At 38.3% G+C, this 20108-nt stretch overlaps 2 protein-coding genes and 1 pseudogene across 4 annotated transcripts; all 3 read left to right on the top strand.

Moving 5' to 3' along the window:
• The first annotated feature begins 468 nt into the window (after positions 1 to 468).
• On the top strand, positions 469 to 4430 carry LOC148062906 (GPI alpha-1,6-mannosyltransferase 2-like). Its single transcript, XM_087778762.1, has 3 exons — positions 469 to 764; positions 1736 to 2902; positions 3835 to 4430. The coding sequence occupies exons 1-3, from the start codon at positions 702 to 704 to the stop codon at positions 4123 to 4125; spliced, it is 1521 nt and encodes a 506-aa protein (XP_087634888.1). The 5' UTR covers positions 469 to 701; the 3' UTR covers positions 4126 to 4430.
• An 81-nt stretch (positions 4431 to 4511) lies between these two features.
• LOC148062907 (GPI alpha-1,6-mannosyltransferase 2 pseudogene) lies at positions 4512 to 8563 on the top strand (annotated as a pseudogene). The gene is made up of 3 exons (XR_015713612.1): positions 4512 to 4517; positions 5981 to 7147; positions 8078 to 8563. The product of XR_015713612.1 is annotated as a GPI alpha-1,6-mannosyltransferase 2 pseudogene (transcript).
• An 848-nt stretch (positions 8564 to 9411) lies between these two features.
• zdhhc18a (zDHHC palmitoyltransferase 18a) lies at positions 9412 to 19107 on the top strand. 2 transcript variants are annotated; one of them, XM_087812669.1, is made up of 10 exons: positions 9412 to 10012; positions 10661 to 10821; positions 11016 to 11165; positions 12038 to 12175; positions 12247 to 12298; positions 13799 to 13901; positions 13976 to 14085; positions 14905 to 15010; positions 15374 to 15432; positions 17911 to 18040. In XM_087812669.1, the coding sequence occupies exons 1-9, from the start codon at positions 9777 to 9779 to the stop codon at positions 15413 to 15415; spliced, it is 1098 nt and encodes a 365-aa protein (XP_087668795.1). In that variant the 5' UTR covers positions 9412 to 9776; the 3' UTR covers positions 15416 to 15432; positions 17911 to 18040. The 2 variants fall into 2 exon arrangements, with proteins under 2 accessions (XP_087668795.1, XP_087668794.1); XM_087812668.1 differs by lacking the exon at positions 15374 to 15432 and having other exon boundaries at positions 17911 to 19107.
• The last annotated feature ends 1001 nt before the right edge of the window (positions 19108 to 20108 follow it).

Raw genomic sequence — 20108 nt, forward strand, 5'->3', positions numbered from 1 at the left:
TTGTAACGTCGTTAATTTTACCTGGTCAAATTTAAATTATTTTTAATTCCTGAATAAGACCATACACTCCGGTGTACAAGTCAAGTAACTTGACCAGTAAGACGTGTTTTTTCTTAAAGAGTGGGTTCATTTTAAATATTAATACCGTTTCTAAAAAATAAGATTCGCGTCAATTTAAACATCAGTTATTAACGGACGTTAGTGATTTTCTCTACATTTTTTGTGCGACATTTTACGCGGCACAGAGCGCCATCTTTCGGTAGAGGTGTGGAAATGCAGACTCAGATTGACCCGGAAACTGTTAACACACAAGTTTCACCTTTAATTATATTTAATTATAAACACTGTGGTGATAGATGTGTGAAGCGAAACGTTATGTGAAAACGAAAAAAAAAAACGTTTTAAAAACTGAAGGTGTTTTATGATGGAAATCTTGAGCGTCGCTAACCCGGAAGTGAACGAGCGATCGGAAACGAGCTGATGCGGTGTTTGATACACAGACAAAAGGTTTCCTCTGATCGACATATTCTCTGTTTTTAAACGTTCACGGTTCTTCTGGGTCGCGTGTCGCCATCTTAGAATGTCTGTCCGGTGCAGAAACGCCACATTCACCGCGAGACGTTCACGGAGGAGGAGCTCAGCGGCGGGAATGTGTCGATGTTGACAGTGTTCCGGCCTGAGAGTCGTCGCTGTCGCTGACCATGGACGTCAAGACGGTCCTGGAGTTCGCGTCTCTCACCAGGACTGTGTCGCTGCTGCTGCAGGTACGATCCTCCTGGTCTGGTTCTGTCTTCTGGCTGCTGGTCTCGCAGCTGCTCAGTGGTACAAACGTTCCAGTTTTACAGATAATCCTACGATCAGATAAATACTACAATGATGGTCACAATTTTATTTGGTGTTTATTCGTCTATTCACTCTAAAGAAAACTTGCTTTAGTTATTTTTTTTGATCACTTATTTCCTTTATTTTCATTGTCCTTTTGGGCAATAATTAAAAAGGACCTTTAAAGTATATACTTTATTGAATATTGTTTTGATTGTTAAAGCGCTTTGTGACCCTGGTCTGGAAAAGCGCTATATAAATAAAAATTACTTACTTACTTAATGCATTTTACGTAGAAAAATTATATTTGATAATTTATTTTAAAATGTTTTATTTTACAGTATTTATGTGGCCTTCATGACGTCAAAGATTGATCTTTTTATATTGTATTTATTTATATTGTCCATCACTAGTTTATAAATATTAGGTTAGGTAGAACTTTATTGAAATTGTTTAAATTATTATTATTATTATTAGTAGTATTATCTTGACTTTTAAAGTATATATTTTATTAAGTATTGTTTTGATTGTTAAAGCGCTTTGTGACCCTGGTCTGGAAAAGCGCTATAAAAATACAATTTACTTACTTATATGGTTATTGTTTTAGGAATGTAGTCATTTTTGTTATTTAAAATGGTTGAAGTGAATCTCAAAGACGTTTTTTCTAAAGTGATAATAAAAACAATAATAAATACAATAGAATATTAATTTAAGCGTATTAAGCCATATTCTATTATTTATTTATTTTACTTTTCACTCCTTTATTTTTGGTTGATGTCCCTTTTAAACAGTGACTACACTGTATAAAATAATACATTGGAATAGAATATTCCAATGTATTATAGAATACATTCTGTTAAATGCTCTTAAAGAACATTTTTATTCAATATTAAATTCCGTGTTTATCTTTCAGGCGGTCTTGAACGCAGCCATTCCCGACCATGACGCGGACGCCTTCAGGCCCCCCCGGGCCGAGGAGCCCCTGTACCTGGACTCGGCCGTGGAGTGGATGTTCGGCGGCCTGTCCCGCTGGGACGCCGAGCACTTCCTGTTCATCGCGGAGCGAGGATACCTCTACGAGCACAACTTTGCGTTCTTCCCGCTCTTCCCCATCGTCCTGCGGGGCCTGGTGGAGACGCTGCTGTGGCCCCTGAGCGGCTGGCTGAGCGTCCGCGGGCGGCTGCTGGTGGCCGTGGCCCTGGGGAACGCCGTCTTCTTCCTGCTGAGCGTGGTGGCCCTGCACGCGCTCAGTCGGCTGGTTCTCCAGGACCGACGGCTGGCGCTGCTGTCCAGCCTCCTGTACTGCGTCACGCCCGCCAACGTCTTCATGACGGCCGGATACTCCGAGAGCCTCTTCGCCGCCCTCACCTTCGGGGGGCTCTATCTCCTGGAGAAGGGGTTCACGTTCCGAGCGTGTCTGGCGCTCGGTATCGCCACGGCGGCGAGATCCAACGGGCTCGTCAACATCGGTTTCCTCCTCTATCTCCCTTCACTTTACGCCATTTCCCAGATCCGTGTCCACCGGGTCACCAGGAAGGGTCACGGGAAAATCCTGCACTACCTCTGGACCGTCCTCTCGCTCCTCTTCACCGCCATCTTGGGCACGGCCATCATCGCTCTGCCCTTCTGTGCGTTCCAGTATTACGGCTACCGGACATTCTGCACGCCGTCGGTGTCCCTGGACAGGATCCCGCCGCCTCTGCTGGCGCTGGCAGAACTGAAGAGCTACAGGGTCCCCGATGAGAACAGCCCCCCTCCTCTGTGGTGCATGAGACCTCTCCCGCTTATCTACTCGCACATCCAGGACGTCTACTGGGACGTCGGCTTCCTGCGCTACTTTGAACTCCGGCAGATTCCCAACTTCCTGCTGGCGTTGCCGATGGCGACGCTCGGGGTGATGGCGGCTTACGCTTACTTCCAGGCGAACCCGGAACTCTGTCTCAGACTTGGACTTTGGGGGAGAGACTCGGGTAAGAGTCTGGATAAACCCACACCAGGATTCTTCAGCCCGAGGGTTTTCGTTTACGTCGTACATTCTACCGTCCTGCTGGCGTTCGGAACGTTGTGCATGCATGTGCAGGTGAGTCTGTCGCTGCCATCATCACCAGAGTTGTTAAGAAAGATATAATCTTGAAACATTGGATAAGATCAACCTGATCCCGATACACTGTTTTTAATATGAAAGAACAAAAGAACAAAACACAAAAATAACTTAAAAAATTATATTTATGATGTATTTTAATGACCACTTATCAGAGTCAAAACAAATGTAAAATAATACATTTGAGATATTTTGAAAAACTCTTAAATAGAAAAAAGCTAGTGTCCAATATTTACCAAAGTCAAGTCAGGGTTGGAAAATATTTTGACGGTTTAAAAAAAAAAAGAAGTTATATACAGAAATGAAGGAAATAAATCTTGAATATATAGTATTTTGTTTTTTTATTCAACTCTGGGGGTTTAATTAATGGGGACAAGATCATTCAAATGTATACTTTATTATACTGTAAAGCTTAATTAGTAGCCTATACCTACATGATGCAACTTTTAAACTAATAAAGTGCATAATATAAATAAAAGTATTAGAAAAAAATGATAGAATTTGATCATTTGACCTTCTTTTAAAAGAAACTTCTATATTTCCTTTCCTTAAATCCACATTGAAATTCTACTTCCTGTTTGGATCATGATAATCCTAATTTATTATTCAGATTTTACTGAAATGTTTTGATCTTTGAAAACAACAGAAACTGAAGGTTTGATCCAGATTTAAACTAAAGATTTTATTATTTTTTATTCTGTTATTTCTGAATAAAGTGTGTTTAATTGACGCGACAACATTCAGAGAAGCAGACTTGGTTCAGATGTTCAGGTCTAGATGTGTTGTATCTAGAAAGATGGAGGAAGAAGAGAAGTGGGTAGTAATAGTTTGTTTCATGAGGATGCGTCTAAAAGTAAACTTAACTCATAGTTTTGTCCGAGTCGACTGACCTTGATTTCATCTGGTTCCAGGTCCTCACCAGATTCATGGCTTCCTCGACTCCCGTCCCGTTCTGGATCAGCGCTCACCTCCTCCTCCTCAACGAGCCGCTGCTCCACCGCCGGAAGTCCTCGCTGCAGCCCAGCGTTCAGCTGCAGAGAGACTCCAGGAACGGATGCAAGCACAACGCCGCGAACCCCATCACTGCGCTGCTGCCGCACTTCACCAGCAGCTCTCCGACCACGCAGAGCATCCTGGGATACTTCCTGTCCTACTGGGTGATGGGTCTGGCTCTGCACTGTAACTTCCTGCCATGGACATGAGCTGTACATGCAATATTCCTCCACCGGAGCAGCTGTTTACTTTTCTAAAAACTACTGTGGTTCATTTAAAACTATTTTTGTTGCACTATTATGACATAGAATGTGTCTTCAGTTCCTGAGCTTTATTTTGTCTGTTGCAGATTCATCGAGGCGATGTTTAATTTGCACAACTTCTATTGTTTTTTTGTTGGTTTAAATCTGTCGACTCAATAATGTAAATTACACATGAATCTTCCAGTTCTGCATTTTCTGATTCTGTATTATTGCACTGCATGTTTTGAGGAATAAAAACTGAGTGGATTTAATTGAGTGAATCATTGTGTTGTTTTTAATGTTAAGTTTCCTGTGATTGAAACAGTTGAAAAATGTTTTAAAGGTTCAATATTATGTCGGTAGATTTGTTTCTTGACTATTCAATAATAAAAAGCTTTAGTCAAAGAAAACAAAATAAAGTAGTTTCAGTAAAAAAGGATTAAATGCTTCACTAAAAAATTAATGAAAAATATACATATTTATTTTCAAACGGATTTGTTTCATTCAAGTCACATTTTTTTTGTGTTTGAACCAATTTATTTGTATGACATCTGTGTGTTAGTTATTCAGTCCCAGAAATAGTTGTTTTAATCAATTATTTATTTTTATTTATTTAAGTATTTATACTCAAAAAAGGTCATTTTATCACGCGACGTCACCTGCTGACGAGAATTTGATATAACGTTTTCGCAACAATAAAAAAAACGAATTATTTAAGTTTTATTGAAAGACGCTTGTCTAAAAATATATTAACTATTTTGCATGAGCGTTTAAATTCTATAATAATCATTTTGGCAATAAGTAATTTCTGTCATTAATTACGTATTTTTTGCGTAAAATAACATTACAATAAGTTATACTTAAGTTTTTTTTTACACCTGAATAAATCTACATTTCTAGAGAGGAATTTGAATGTGTGAACTTTTGTTATTTTTATTTAAATGCAAACGAGTGATTGTTCTTCTGTTAACGTCGAGGTGTTAATAAAGATTCAAGAAGAAAAGAACGTGACGTGCTTTAGTTATTTTTTTTGATCACTTATTTCCTTTATTTTCATTGTCCTTTTGGGCAATAATTAAAAAGGACCTTTAAAGTATATACTTTATTGAATATTGTTTTGATTGTTAAAGCGCTTTGTGACCCTGGTCTGGAAAAGCGCTATATAAATAAAAATTACTTACTTACTTAATGCATTTTACGTAGAAAAATTATATTTGATAATTTATTTTAAAATGTTTTATTTCACAGTATTTATGTGGCCTTCATGACGTCAAAGATTGATCTTTTTATATTGTATTTATTTCTATTGTCCATCACTAGTTTATAAATATTAGGTTAGGTAGAACTTTATTGAAATTGTTTAAATTATTATTATTAGTAGTAGTATTATCTTGACTTTTAAAGTATATATTTTATTAAGTATTGTTTTGATTGTTTAAGCGCTTTGTGACCATGGTCTGGAAAAGCGCTATAAAAATACAATTTACTTACTTATATGGTTATTGTTTTAGGAATGTAGTCATTTTTGTTATTTAAAATGGTTGAAGTGAATCTCAAAGACATTTTTTTTCTAAAGTGATATAATAAAAACAATAATAAATACAATAGAATATTAATTTAAGCGTATTAAGCCATATTCTATTATTTATTTATTTTACTTTACACTCCTTTATTTTTGATGTTTGATGTCCCTTTTAAACAGTGACTACACTGTATAAAATAATACATTGGAATAGAATATTCCAATGTATTATAGAATACATTCTGTTAAATGCTCTTAAAGAACATTTTTATACAATATTAAATTGTGTTTATCTTTCAGGCGGTCTTGAACGCTGCCATTCCCGACCATGACGCGGACGCCTTCAGGCCCCCCCGGGCCGAGGAGCCCCTGTACCTGGACCCGGCCGTGGAGTGGATGTTCGGCGGCCTGTCCCGCTGGGACGCCGAGCACTTCCTGTTCATCGCGGAGCGAGGATACCTCTACGAGCACAACTTTGCGTTCTTCCCGCTCTTCCCCATCGTCCTGCGGGGCCTGGTGGAGACGCTGCTGTGGCCCCTGAGCGGCTGGCTGAGCGTCCGCGGGCGGCTGCTGGTGGCCGTGGCCCTGGGGAACGCCGTCTTCTTCCTGCTGAGCGTGGTGGCCCTGCACGCGCTCAGTCGGCTGGTTCTCCAGGACCGACGGCTGGCGCTGCTGTCCAGCCTCCTGTACTGCGTCACGCCCGCCAACGTCTTCATGACGGCCGGATACTCCGAGAGCCTCTTCGCCGCCCTCACCTTCGGGGGGCTCTATCTCCTGGAGAAGGGGTTCACGTTCCGAGCGTGTCTGGCGCTCGGTATCGCCACGGCGGCGAGATCCAACGGGCTCGTCAACATCGGTTTCCTCCTCTATCTCCCTTCACTTTACGCCATTTCCCAGATCCGTGTCCACCGGGTCACCAGGAAGGGTCACGGGAAAATCCTGCACTACCTCTGGACCGTCATCTCGCTCCTCTTCACCGCCATCTTGGGCACGGCCATCATCGCTCTGCCCTTCTGTGCGTTCCAGTATTACGGCTACCGGACATTCTGTACGCCGTCGGTGTCCCTGGACAGAATCCCGCCGCCTCTGCTGGCGCTGGCAGAACTGAAGAGCTACAGGGTCCCTGATGAGAACAGCCCCCCTCCTCTGTGGTGCATGAGACCTCTCCCGCTTATCTACTCGCACATCCAGGACGTCTACTGGGACGTCGGCTTCCTGCGCTACTTTGAACTCCGGCAGATTCCCAACTTCCTGCTGGCGTTGCCGATGGCGACGCTCGGGGTGATGGCGGCTTACGCTTACTTCCAGGCGAACCCGGAACTCTGTCTCAGACTCGGACTTTGGGGGAGAGACTCGGGTAAGAGTCTGGATAAACCCACACCAGGATTCTTCAGCCCGAGGGTTTTCGTTTACGTCGTACATTCTACCGTCCTGCTGGCGTTCGGAACGTTGTGCATGCATGTGCAGGTGAGTCTGTTGCTGTTCATCATCACCAGAGTTGTTAAGAAAGATATAATCTTCAAACATTGGATAAGATCAACCTGATCCAGATACACTGTTTTTAATATGAAAGAACAAAAGAACAAAACACAAAAATAACTTAAAAAATTATATTTATGATGTATTTTAATGACCACTTATCAGAGTCAAAACAAATGTAAAATAATACATTTGAGATATTTTGAAAAACTCTTAAATAGAAAAAGCTAGTGTCCAATATTTACCAAAGTCAAGTCAGGGTTGGAAAATATTTTGACCATTAAAAAAAAAAGAAGTTATATACAGAAATGAAGGAAATAAATCTTGAATATATAGTATTTTGTTTTTTATTCAACTCTGGGGGTTTAATTAATGGGGACAAGATCATTTAAATGTATACTTTATTATACTGTAATGCTTAATTAGTAGCCTATACCTACATGATGCAACTTTTAAACTAATAAAGTGCATAATATAAATAAAAGTATTAGAAAAAAATGATAGAATTTGATCATTTGACCTTCTTTTAAAAGAAACTTCTATATTTCCTTTCCTTAAATCCACATTGAAATTCTACTTCCTGTTTGGATCATGATAATCCTAATTTATTATTCAGATTTTACTGAAATGTTTTGATCTTTGAAAACAACAGAAACTGAAGGTTTGATCCAGATTTAAACTAAAGATTTTATTATTTTTTATTCTGTTATTTCTGAGTAAAGTGTGTTTAATTGACGCGACAACATTCAGAGAAGCAGACTTGGTTCAGATGTTCAGGTCTAGATGTGTTGTATCTAGAAAGATGGAGGAAGAAGAGAAGTGGGTAGTAATAGTTTGTTTCATGAGGATGCGTCTAAAACTAAACTTGAACTCATAGTTTCGTCCGAGTCGACTGACCTTGATTTCATCTGGTTCCAGGTCCTCACCAGATTCATGGCTTCCTCAACTCCCGTCCCGTTCTGGATCAGCGCTCACCTCCTCCTCCTCAACGAGCCGCTGCTCCACCGCCGGAAGTCCTCGCTGCAGCCCAGCGTGCAGCTGCAGAGAGACTCCAGGAACGGATGCAAGCACAACACCGCGAACCCCATCACTGCGCTGCTGCCGCACTTCACCAGCAGCTCTCCGACCACGCAGAGCATCCTGGGATACTTCCTGTCCTACTGGGTGATGGGTCTGGCTCTGCACTGTAACTTCCTGCCATGGACATGAGCTGTACATGCAATATTCCTCCACCGGAGCAGCTGTTTACTTTTCTAAAAACTACTGTGGTTCATTTAAAACTATTTTTGTTGCACTATTATGACATAGAATGTGTCTTCAGTTCCTGAGCTTTATTTTGTCTGTTGCAGATTCATCGAGGCAATGTTTAATTTGCACAACTTGTATTGTTTTTTTGTTGGTTTAAATCTGTCGACTCAATACTGTAAATTACACATGAATCTTCCAGTTCTGCATTTTCTGATTCTGTATTATTGCACTGCATGTTTTGAGGAATAAAAACTGAGTGGATTTAATTGAGTGAATCATTGTGTTGTTTTTAATGTTAAGTTAAGTGATTAAAACAGTTGAAAAATGTTTTAAAGGTTCAATATTATGTCGGTAGATTTGTTTGTTGACTATTCAATAATAAAAAGCTTTAGTCAAAGAAAACAAAATAAAGTAGTTTCAGTAAAAAAGGATTAAATGCTTCACTAAAAATTTAATGAAAAATATACATATTTATTTTCAAACGGATTTGTTTCATTGAAGTCACATTTTTTTTGTGTTTGAACCAATTTATTTGTATGACATCTGTGTGTTAGTTATTCAGTCCCAGAAATAGTTGTTTTAATCAATTATTTATTTTTATTTATTTAAGTATTTATACTCAAAAAAGGTCATTTTATCACGCGACGTCACCTGCTGACGAGAATTTGATATAACATTTTTACGACAATAAAAAAAAACGAATTATTTAAGTTTTATTGAAAGACGCTTGTCGCTTGACGCTAATAATATATAAACTATTTTGCATGAGCGTTTAAATTCTATAATAATCATTTTGGCAATAAGTAATTTCTGTCATTAATTACGTATTTTTTGCGTAAAATAACATTACAATAAGTTATACTTAAGTTTTTTTTTACACCTGAATAAATCTACATTTCTAGAGAGGAGTTTGAATGTGTGAACTTTTGTTATTTTTATTTAAATGCAAACGAGTGATTGTTCTTCTGTTAACGTCGAGGTGTTAATAAAGATTCAAGAAGAAAAGAACGTGACGTGCTCGACGGAGCTCCTGCTCGAGGAAGACCGTTATTTGTCTTTATTTTCATCTCACCGGAGAGAAACTCCGCCGCGAGCTGTTCGTTTGCAACGCGGGTTTTTCTCAGAACCATGCTGGGTCACCTGGACACGACCGGAACCGGGTCCAGGTGATTTGAAGCCCGCGGCTAACATGCTAGCGCTAGCATCGTAGCTGATGTTAGCATCATAGCTAACGTTAGCATCGACGCTGTAGCTGCCCATCAATGACTCGATTGTGAAGTTGGTTCGGAACCAGCGGGTGAGACTTTCTTTGTGCCTTCGTCCGCCTCGGGACTTTTTTTTTTTTTTTTAACCCGAACACTTGAAAGGAATGAAGAACTGCGAGTACCAGCAGATCAACCCGCGGGCGCTGTCCGTGTCGCCCGCCTCGGCGCAGCAGCTCCAGCCCGAGAAGAAAGACCAGAGAGTCCGCAGGAAATGGGAAGTGTTCCCGGGGAAGAACCGGTTCTACTGCGATGGACGGATCATCCTGGCCAGACAGAGCGGTGTCCTGCCTCTGACACTGGGCCTTATTGTTGTCACCTGTGGCCTTTTCTTTGCATTCGAGTAAGTAGGTGTTTGTGGACCGTGAACGCAACACGGTTATTGTTGATGCTATCAATGGGTTTTCTCGAGAAAATGCCTTATTTTTGACTCCTATTGAAGGAAATATGACACAAATAAAGCATCAACACAGGGTTCGTCAGATAATACGTTTCTATGGAACATTTTTCTCTCTCTTAAACTACACATCGACAAACATCTAAAAAATATCTCACAATAAGAAAGAGAATTTTGTTTTGAGTAACTAACTTGAAAGTATACAAAGTTTAATGTTTGTATATGATTTTTAATTTCTCATCATGAATGAAAGATATCTCTAACTAACTAATAATATTCTCAGTTTCAATATGAAACCTTTCCATTTCATAAATTTCTTGTGTTCTTTAGGTCACAATGGACGAGTTCTATTCTAGCTCCTCAAGAGGATGTTGACATCAGTTTTTAAAGTTGTCCTTTGCAACCAACTTGAATCCAAATAGAATTCAAGAAGTGTTTGGATAAATAATACATTAACATATGGAGACTATTTCCTCAAGGGATTATTTGCATCATCTTTGACTGTTTATTCATCATTCTCTTGTATTATTAAATCGTGAGACTCGTAAGAGTCCCAGTAAAGTTCAACCTCTTGTTATTTATATATTTTTTTAGTTGCCCGTTTCTGGTGAAGCACCTGACAGTTTTCATCCCCGTCATCGGAGCCGTGCTGTTCGTGTTCGTGGTCTTCTCCTTGCTGAGGACCAGCTTCACAGACCCCGGCATCCTCCCCAGGGCCACCCCGGACGAGGCGGCAGACATCGAGAGGCAGATAGGTAAGAGGCACCCTGGTGGGGACAGATGGGTCGGCGGAGCTTTGCCATCTGGGACCGGCTCGCCATTAATCAGATTACTTTTTTGTGATGCTTCTAAAACGATGTTCAAAACCTAGACTTTTAAATTATTTCCCAACCATTTTTATCATCAATGTTTAATGTCTCTTGTAATGTTTTTTTTCGTCCACTACAAGACACCTCGGGCTCGTCTTCGTACCGGCCGCCGCCGCGCACCAAGGAGATCCTTATCAACCAGCAGGTGGTGAAGCTCAAATACTGCTTCACGTGTAAGATGTTCCGACCTCCACGCACCTCCCACTGCAGCCTGTGTGACAACTGTGTGGGTAAGAAAGTTGACTTTAACTCCACTCTAGGTACCGCTAGTAAACCCACACCAGGTGTTCATCACATGGTTCTGACCAAGATAGAAAAAAAACAACCTTCATGGACGTAAGAATTTGAAAGAAATATATTCTCAATCCTTAAGACGTAGTAAATATTTTAAATATAATCTTCTAACTTTTTTTTCCTTGGCATATGGAGTAACATCAGTGCCACCAGTATATTAAATGAATTAAAAATTATAATATTTTCTAAATAAATGAACTTAATTACACTTTGATATTCTAATTCCAGTAACTCCAAAATATTTTTTATTTAATTCAAGGTTTTTCTTTTAGGATTTGTAGCCTTTTGAAATCCATATACGAGTGTTTAATAGTTTCACCTTTTGGTTTTGTCTTGTGGCAATAATGTATATTTTATTTGATATTCAAAAAAGAATAAATCCTTAATCGTAGACATTTTTGCACTCAATTATTCAATAAAAATGCAACCTTAAATATAATAATTATTAGATTCAATAATAAAAATAATAATAATAATAAAAATAATAATGCCACTGATATACTTCCATATGTACATATCATCAAGTACCAACTACATTTTAATCATTTACCAGAAACATGTTTCATATTATCGATTTACTTTCTATTAAGACGTACAGTTTTGTTATTTTCTCGTGACCATGGATCTGGTTTTGTGTTCACAGCCATGTTCAGGATGAACTACTATTGTCTTTAGATAAAAAATGCTTTATCGTGGTCACAACATTGTGTATACGTAAGATATTCAGTCGGGACTCGTGTTCTCCCGGCGTGTCTTGATGTTGATCCTCCCTCGTCTCACCCCCGCTCTCTCTGGTCTCCCCCCTCAGAGCGCTTCGATCACCACTGCCCGTGGGTGGGCAACTGTGTGGGCAAACGAAATTACCGCTTCTTCTACAGCTTCATCATCTCCCTGTCGTTCCTCACCTCCTTTATATTTGGCTGCGTGATCACACACATCACTCTACGTGAGTACAACGACCCGCCGTCACATGATCAACACACGTCAGAATAAACACACTTTCGTCTCCGTCAACAGGATCTCAGTCGGGTCAGAACCTCGTCCAGGCCGTCCAGGAAAGCCCGGCCAGATATCCTTGATAAGTGTTTGTCACGAGAGGAAGTTGTGGTGTTGATGGTTGACGAGGCGTTTTCTTCTCCTCTAATCCTGGACTAACAGGATCAGCAGTCGTGTGCTTTGAGGCAGATGGTTTCACAGATGATCACACACCTGATCTGTCGTTCAACAAGTCTGAGCTTTGACCTGCTGCTTGTTTGAACGAGAGTCAAGAGAAGTTTAACTTTACCAAGTGACATCTTAAACTATTTTGATACATATTTGTTTGGAAGTCAGTGTCATAAGAATGTTGAATTTAACATTTAAATGTTTTTTTTAATTATTGAAATGTTGTTTTTTCTAATGATTGAATTCATTTCTAATTTCCATTAAAGAATAATATATATATATATATATTAGCTATAAACTTTATTGATCCTTCTAGAGATCTTCTTCGGGAAATTGTTTTTCCAGAACACAGATGATAGATTCATGAAAAAAGAACAAGGTGAAATAAAAAGAAAGAACAGGATGACACATGATCTAAATCTAAAGATGAAGAACATGAATCAAAGAAAAATAACAAAGATACAAAGATTATCATAGAATCATCTTTTCACTTCTGCCCCCAAACTTAGAATTAAACGAACAAATAGCACGAGAGTGAATGAGTCCCTGAGTCTATTAGTGTTGCATCATGGAAGAAGCATTCGTGCTTCATCTGCTTCTCTGCTCACTGGTGATATATATATCTATATCTATATCTCTATCTCATCATGCCCCCCAGGTACCAATCTGACGATACCACCATAATACCATATGTCGTGATACTGTAGTAACAATGATGTATTTGTAATATTGTGGAGTGCTCGCCAGGATCACTGTTACTTTCTTATTGTATCGTTACTATGATTTTTATTGGCAAGAATCTAGTGATACTATATATATATATTTTTAAGTAAGCAAGAAATGTATATTTTTAGAGCGTTTTTCCAGACCAGGGTCACAAAGCGCTTAAACAATTAAAACAATACACAATCAAATATATACTTCAAAGATTAAGACATATAAGACAAACACATATTCAAATTTAAGTAAGTTTGCTTTTCTAATTCCAATAATTAAATTATATATTTCTAAGTGTGACATTTTTTTTTATTCATATTCTTTTGAATTTCATATAGAAATGTTGGTCTAATAGTTTAAAGTTAAAAACTTTTTATTCGGAAATATGAAGGCTATGAAAAAGAAATGTATCGAATTTAGAAAATGTATTTTAATGTTAATGTATGTATTTTTTTATATTCACTTTTTCAATTCGATTATTAAAAGAAAATTAAATAAACAACATAATTTCAATAAGAAAGTTTTAACAATTCAAGCTTTCAATATCCTGATGACACTTGTACTTCCATATATCGAGTTTATTCTCTTCGTAGTACGTCAGTAAGATTTAGCTTCAAATGTTGTTTGATAAAAGTGATATTATGTCCACAAAACCTTTTCAACATGAAGCCTTGACTTCCTCTTGTACTGTGGTGGAGTTGGTCATTTGTTTCTTCTCCATTTGGTCAATTCTGGGCCTGTCGGGCTTCCATACCTATTTGGTCGCTTCCAACCTGACAACAAATGAAGACGTGAGTATTTTAATGTGCACAAAACTATCTTTTACACAGATGTACTCACTAAATAAATGTGATTTGTCTTCTAGATAAAAGGCTCCTGGTCCAGTAAAAGAGCGGAGGAGACGGGGAACCCTTACAGTTACAACAACATCTTTGTCAACTGCTGTGTGACCTTATGTGGCCCCATGCCCCCCAGGTACCGATCTGACGATACCACCATAATACCATATACTGTGATACTGTAGTAACAAGGATGTATTTGTAGTATTGTGGAGTAGCGCCTGTTAATTTGTTATTGTATCGATACTATGATTTTTATTGGCAAGAATCTAGTGATACAATACATATCACAATACAATGGCAACAATAGGATATATACTGTATATATAGTGATAGTGTAGTAAAAAGAATATATATGTGTAGTATTGTCGAGTACTTGACTCTGGTGTTGTAGTATTTACAGACCACATGACTCTTGACGAAGTCGTAACTGCTTTCATTTGTTTTCAAACCAAAATATGTCCAAACGTCAGCTTTATAGCTGCTGGAGTCACTGTATCCTCTCGTCCTCAGTCATCACAGGGATCGTAGTTTAAGTTTGGAAGTTTAATTGTGACACAAAGAAAATAAACGCTTTGAATATTTGTTCATTGTAAATCCCAAATTATCTGGTTTTACACTTTATTGAACAATAAACCATAAAATAACTATGATACAAATATTTAAATTCTCATTTAAAAGCCAAATGTAAAAAGTAAAACAAAAAGTTGTAATATTGATACAGTATTGTAAAAAGAATGTTGCAGAATTTATATTTGCATGTTAATTGTAAATAAAAAAAATGCTTAATTAAAATATTAACCATAAAACAACTAAACATTTATTTTTCATTTGTTCAAAAATATCAATACAATGCTGTTGAACTTCTATGAGGCATTTAAAAAAACCCAGTTGTTATTATAGAAGTTTATTGATATTTTCCTACACAAGTATTAACAAACTTGTTTTCTCTCAGCTTGATTGACAGGCGAGGCTTCCTCCCGGCAGAAGAAGTGCTTCCGGCCGCGTCGGCCTCCGACATCGAGTTGCCTCCTTTCCCGGCCAAGAGCGACGCACACATGGTAGGGTGAACCCAGTTCTGGTCCCTCGTCCCGACCCGCCCGCTAGCCATAGAACGTTCCGTGTGTGTCGCCCCCTGCCTGCGAGACGCTGAACTGACCGGCAAGTCTAGTCCAGCTGCGTGTGCCTTTAAGTTGAACCCCGAGAAGCCTCCACTTCCACATATTTCAGGATCTGCTGGTGAATCCTAACATGTCGTCTACCTCATCGTCTGCTGCACTTTACTCATGTGTCGGAACATTCTCCAGAAACTATGTTTTTACGTTTTAAATAAACATCCTTTTGTATTGATTTGTGTATTTGTAATGTCGGCGCTGCTCAGTGTGTCGGACGATGATGTAACGCTGAGTGTTGCTGTTTGTCAGGAGGAGAACTGTCAGGAGTTTTCTTTGTCCTGCACAGCCTGAGCTGTAGACGCTCCATGGTAAGAGTGGATGGAACGCCGTGTTTATTCATTCGTGTGTCTGGACTCATCCTCACCTCATCGTCTCTAACTGTGAAGCTTCAGCGGCTGCAGGTCGACACGGCTCTAGAGATGGTTCACTCTCTGTGTTTCTCTGTTGACTTTATTTTCATTTTATACTTCTTGACAATTGAGGCAAAATATCTCAAATATTGGAGCAGTTTTAGTAATTGTATGGAGTTATATCAGTGCCATTATAATCACAATTTTAGTAATTGTATGGAGTTATATCAGTGCCATTATAATCACAATTTTAGTAATTGTATGGAGTTATATCAGTGCCATTATAATCACAATTTTAGTAATTGTATGGAGTTATATCAGTGCCATTATAATCACAATTTTAGTAATTGTATGGAGTTATATCAGTGCCATTATAATCACAATTTTAGTAATTGTATGGAGTTATATCAGTGCCATTATAATCACAATTTTAGTAATAGTATGGAGTTAGATCAGTGCCATTATTTCCAATTGTTACATTTGACAATTTAATTTATCTTTTTTTTTTTTTTAAGCATTTCATTACTCTTAGTTAAGTAAAGTAAATTAATTAAACACTTTGAATTCAGAAACTTATTTATTAAAAGGTGGATTATATACTTGTATACTTCCATACTTGTATACTTTTATACACTTCAATACTTTTATACTTCCATACTTATACACTTCTATACTTCCATACTTTTATACTTCCATACTTATACACTTCTATACTTCCATACTTTTATACTCCCATACTTATACACTTCTATACTCATACACTTCTATACTTATATACTTCCATACTTTTATTCTCCTATACTTATACACTTCTATACTTTTATACTTCCATACTTATACACTTCTATACTTCCATACTGTTATACTCCCATACTTATACACTTCTATACTTACGTACTTTTATACTTTCATACTTATACATTTCTATACTTTTATACTCCCATACTTATACACTTCTGTACTTCCAGACTTTAATACTCCAATACTTCTACACTTCTATACTTCCATACTTGTACACTTCTATACATATATACATATATACTTCCATACTTTTATACTCTCATACTTTTACACTTCTATACTTGTATACTTCCATACTTGTACACTTCCATACTTGTATACTTCCATACTATACAGTTCTATACTTCCATACTTGTACACTTCTATACGTATATACTTCCATACTTTCATACTCCCATATTTATACAGTTCTATACTTCCATACTTTTATAATCCCATACTTATACACTTCTATACTTCCATACTTGTACACTTCTATACGTATATACTTCCAAACTTTTATACTTACATACTTAAACACTTCCATACTTTTATACTCCCATACTTGTACACTTCTATACTTGTATACTTCCATACTTGTACACTTCGATACGTATATACTTCCAAACTTTTATACTTCCATACTTTTATACTCCCATACTTATACACTTCTATACTTTCATACTCATACACTTCTATACTTATACACTTATATACTTCCATACTTTTATTCTCCTATACTTATACACTTCTATACTTTTATACTTCCATACTTATACACTTCTATACTTACATACTTCCATACTTATACATTTCTATACTTCAATACTTTTATACTCCCATACTTATACACTTCTATACTTCCAGACTTTAATACTCCAATACTTATACACTTCTATACATATATACTTCCATACTTTTATACTCTCATACTTTTACACTTCTATACTTCCATACTTGTACACTTCCATACTTGTATACTTCCATACTATACACTTCTATACTTGTACACTTCTATACTTCCATACTTGTGCAGTTCTATACGTATATACTTCCAAACTTTTATACTTACATACCTAAACACTTCCATACTTTTATACTCCCATACTTGTACACTTCTATACTTGTATACTTCCAAACTTTTATACTTCCATACTTAAACACTTCCATACTTTTATACTCCCATACTCATACACTTCCATACTGATATACTTCTATACTTTTATACTCCCATACTTATACACTTCTATACTGATACACTTCTAAACTTCCATACTTTTATACTCTAATACTTATACACTTCTATACTTATACCCTTTTTACTTGTATACCTCCATACTTGTACACTTCTATACTTCCATACTTGTATACTTCCATACTTCTATACTTCCATACTTGTACACTTCCATACTTGTAAACTTCCATACTTGTACACTTCCATACCTGTACACTTCCATACTTGTATACTTCCATACTTGGCCACATGGATGGATCATTTCATCTTGTTCACCTCGACATGTTTCTTCTTCTCTCACCAGCTGCATGTTTGTGCTCGACTGCACGATGCAGCTTCATCTGAGTCGCAGCTTCATCTCCAACATCTTCTCCATCCTTCACGTGTTGCTGCTCAAACTCATGCTGTGTTTCCTCCACCAGTGCACGCGGGGTACCAAGGACATGCTGGAGAGGGTGGTCCACTCCTCCCACTTTCATTGCCTGTGTCCTCCCGGGACACCCAAGACCTCGCCCCTGGGCGTGGAGGTCTCCGGCGGCGCGACGTCCCCCGAGGACGGACCGTCCTGTCCCGGGTTCACCAGGAAGAGGCGCGACTCGCTGCACTCCATCAACCCGGCGTTCCGCCTGGCGTCGCCCTCGCCGTCCCTGAGCCGCGCCGTCATCCTGGGAGACGCTCCGGACGAGGGATTTGTTCCGCTGGCTTGACGCTCGTGGAGACGAAACTTAGTAAAACTTAAAGCACAAGAGAGATTTTCTTTCTTCGTTTGCGACGCTGGCATCTGCACCGAGAGAACCTCAAGATCGTCTGCTTCTGTCTGACGGGGAGAAGATCTCATCGCTCTGCATGTTCCTGTCAAGGTCACTTGAAAACATGTGGAAACTTGACTCAACACGTGAACCTCTTGACATTTAAACAAACAGCAACATTATGACCACCTGGTGTGGAGTGGGTGTGTCGTGCCTGCAGTGGTCAGCACCAGTTGAGTTGTCACAAGAGAATAAAATAGAATTAAAAAGTTTGTCACACTTTTGTAAACACTGAACACCGCGTTTTTTTTTCTATTCAGTTGTTTGTTTTATCGTTAAATTAGATTGAAAATCAATAATTTACACATATTTCCACTGAATATTATTTATTTGTCTTATGTGTAATATTTTGACATTTATGATGAATGTATAATAGTTTATATTTATACATGAATCATGTCAAAACTACAGTTTACAGTTATCAATACATGTTTTTTTCCTCCACAAACCAACATTCCTCTTTATTAAGATTTTAGAAACTTAATTTGACTTTATTAATTTGTATATATTTTTTAACAATTAATTTAAATTATTTTTTAAGAATAACGCTGGTCATTCACCACAAAACAATCACGAAGCACGTGGTCATAATGTTATGGCTTGTCTGTTATCCAAAAACACCTGTCTCTTGACTCTTCACTCGATTAGTGATGCCTCCGGACACCTGTCAATCACAACAGGCCGCATGTTGATGTTTCTGACGACGTAAATCTTCTGCACGACCCGCTGTGAGCCACTAGGGGGCAGTATGTGACCGAGACAACGGCTTAGTTCTAGCGATGCCTTTTTTTTAAGAGTAGTTTGAGTGTTCACCAGTCACGTGGTGGTGTGGGGGGGGGGGGGGGGGGGGTATTTTCATGAGGTGACGTCACAATGTTTAATAAAGTTTGTTACAGTGCGCGTGACTTTTTTATTTGTTGGAAAAACAAAAAATGGATGTGTTCGTGGGTCACGTATGTCCAACACGTGTTCTGTGATGAGTGACACATGTATTTCCATGGAAACGCAGACGAAAAGTTTTACCTCATAAATGTACTTCAAACCATCACACGAGCGATTTGGGTCGTTATTAGTTACTCCGGAATGGTCGCCATGGTAACAGCCATGGTAACAGGGGCATCTTTGGATGATTGAAAACTATAATTTCATTGGGATCGAATGAAAGAAAAAATGAAACCAGCGTCTCAGTGATAATAATACAAAATAATGTCATAAATAATCAAGGTCATATAGAGGGATTTTGTATTAACATCCTACTTCTGACACCTTCTGTCGACTGACAATTTTGTGCTGAGCAACTCATTCGCAACAACATCGTAATATTTCTTAACCCATATTATTTCCTTACATTAGGAAATGGAATAATAGTTCATCGTTGGATCAGCCAGCAGGGGGGAGTAGTGAGACGATCGACGATAGGCGAAGAAGAGTTTTAGCTTAGCTTTAGCTAACCATAGAAGAGAGGCGACCTTGAACCGTTAGTGTCGGATTATTAGGAGTTTGTATTGTCAAGTATCTGACGATATGTATTGGTTACATTGGTAACGATACGATATACTGTAATAGATATAGTGATACTGTAGTAACAAGGATATATGTGTAGTATTGTCGAGTACTTGACTCTGGTGTTGTAGTATTTACAGACCACATGACTCTTGACGAAGTCGTAACTGCTTTCATTTGTTTTCAAACCCAAATATGTCCAAACATCAGCTTTAAAAACTGCTGGAGTCACTGTAAGTAAGTAAGTAAGTAATATTTATTTATATAGCGCTTTTCGAGACCAGGGTCACAAAGCGCTTAAACAATCA

This window comes from Callionymus lyra, chromosome 17, assembly GCF_982586985.1.
Source record: "Callionymus lyra chromosome 17, fCalLyr1.hap1.1, whole genome shotgun sequence".
Lineage (NCBI taxonomy): Eukaryota > Metazoa > Chordata > Actinopteri > Syngnathiformes > Callionymidae > Callionymus > Callionymus lyra.

Excerpts from the sequence above, each read along its gene's own strand:
- LOC148062906 (XM_087778762.1), top strand. The coding sequence starts at position 702 with ATGGACGTCAAGACGGTCCTGGAGTTCGCGTCTCTCACCAGGACTGTG. Across the intron at positions 765-1,735 it reads CTGTGTCGCTGCTGCTGCAG|GCGGTCTTGAACGCAGCCAT; the intron begins GTACGATCCTCC and ends TTTATCTTTCAG. Across the intron at positions 2,903-3,834 it reads CGTTGTGCATGCATGTGCAG|GTCCTCACCAGATTCATGGC; the intron begins GTGAGTCTGTCG and ends ATCTGGTTCCAG.
- zdhhc18a (XM_087812668.1), top strand. The coding sequence starts at position 9,777 with ATGAAGAACTGCGAGTACCAGCAGATCAACCCGCGGGCGCTGTCCGTG. Across the intron at positions 12,299-13,798 it reads GTCCAGGAAAGCCCGGCCAG|TGTGGTGGAGTTGGTCATTT; the intron begins ATATCCTTGATA and ends TTCCTCTTGTAC. Across the intron at positions 13,902-13,975 it reads ACCTGACAACAAATGAAGAC|ATAAAAGGCTCCTGGTCCAG; the intron begins GTGAGTATTTTA and ends TTTGTCTTCTAG.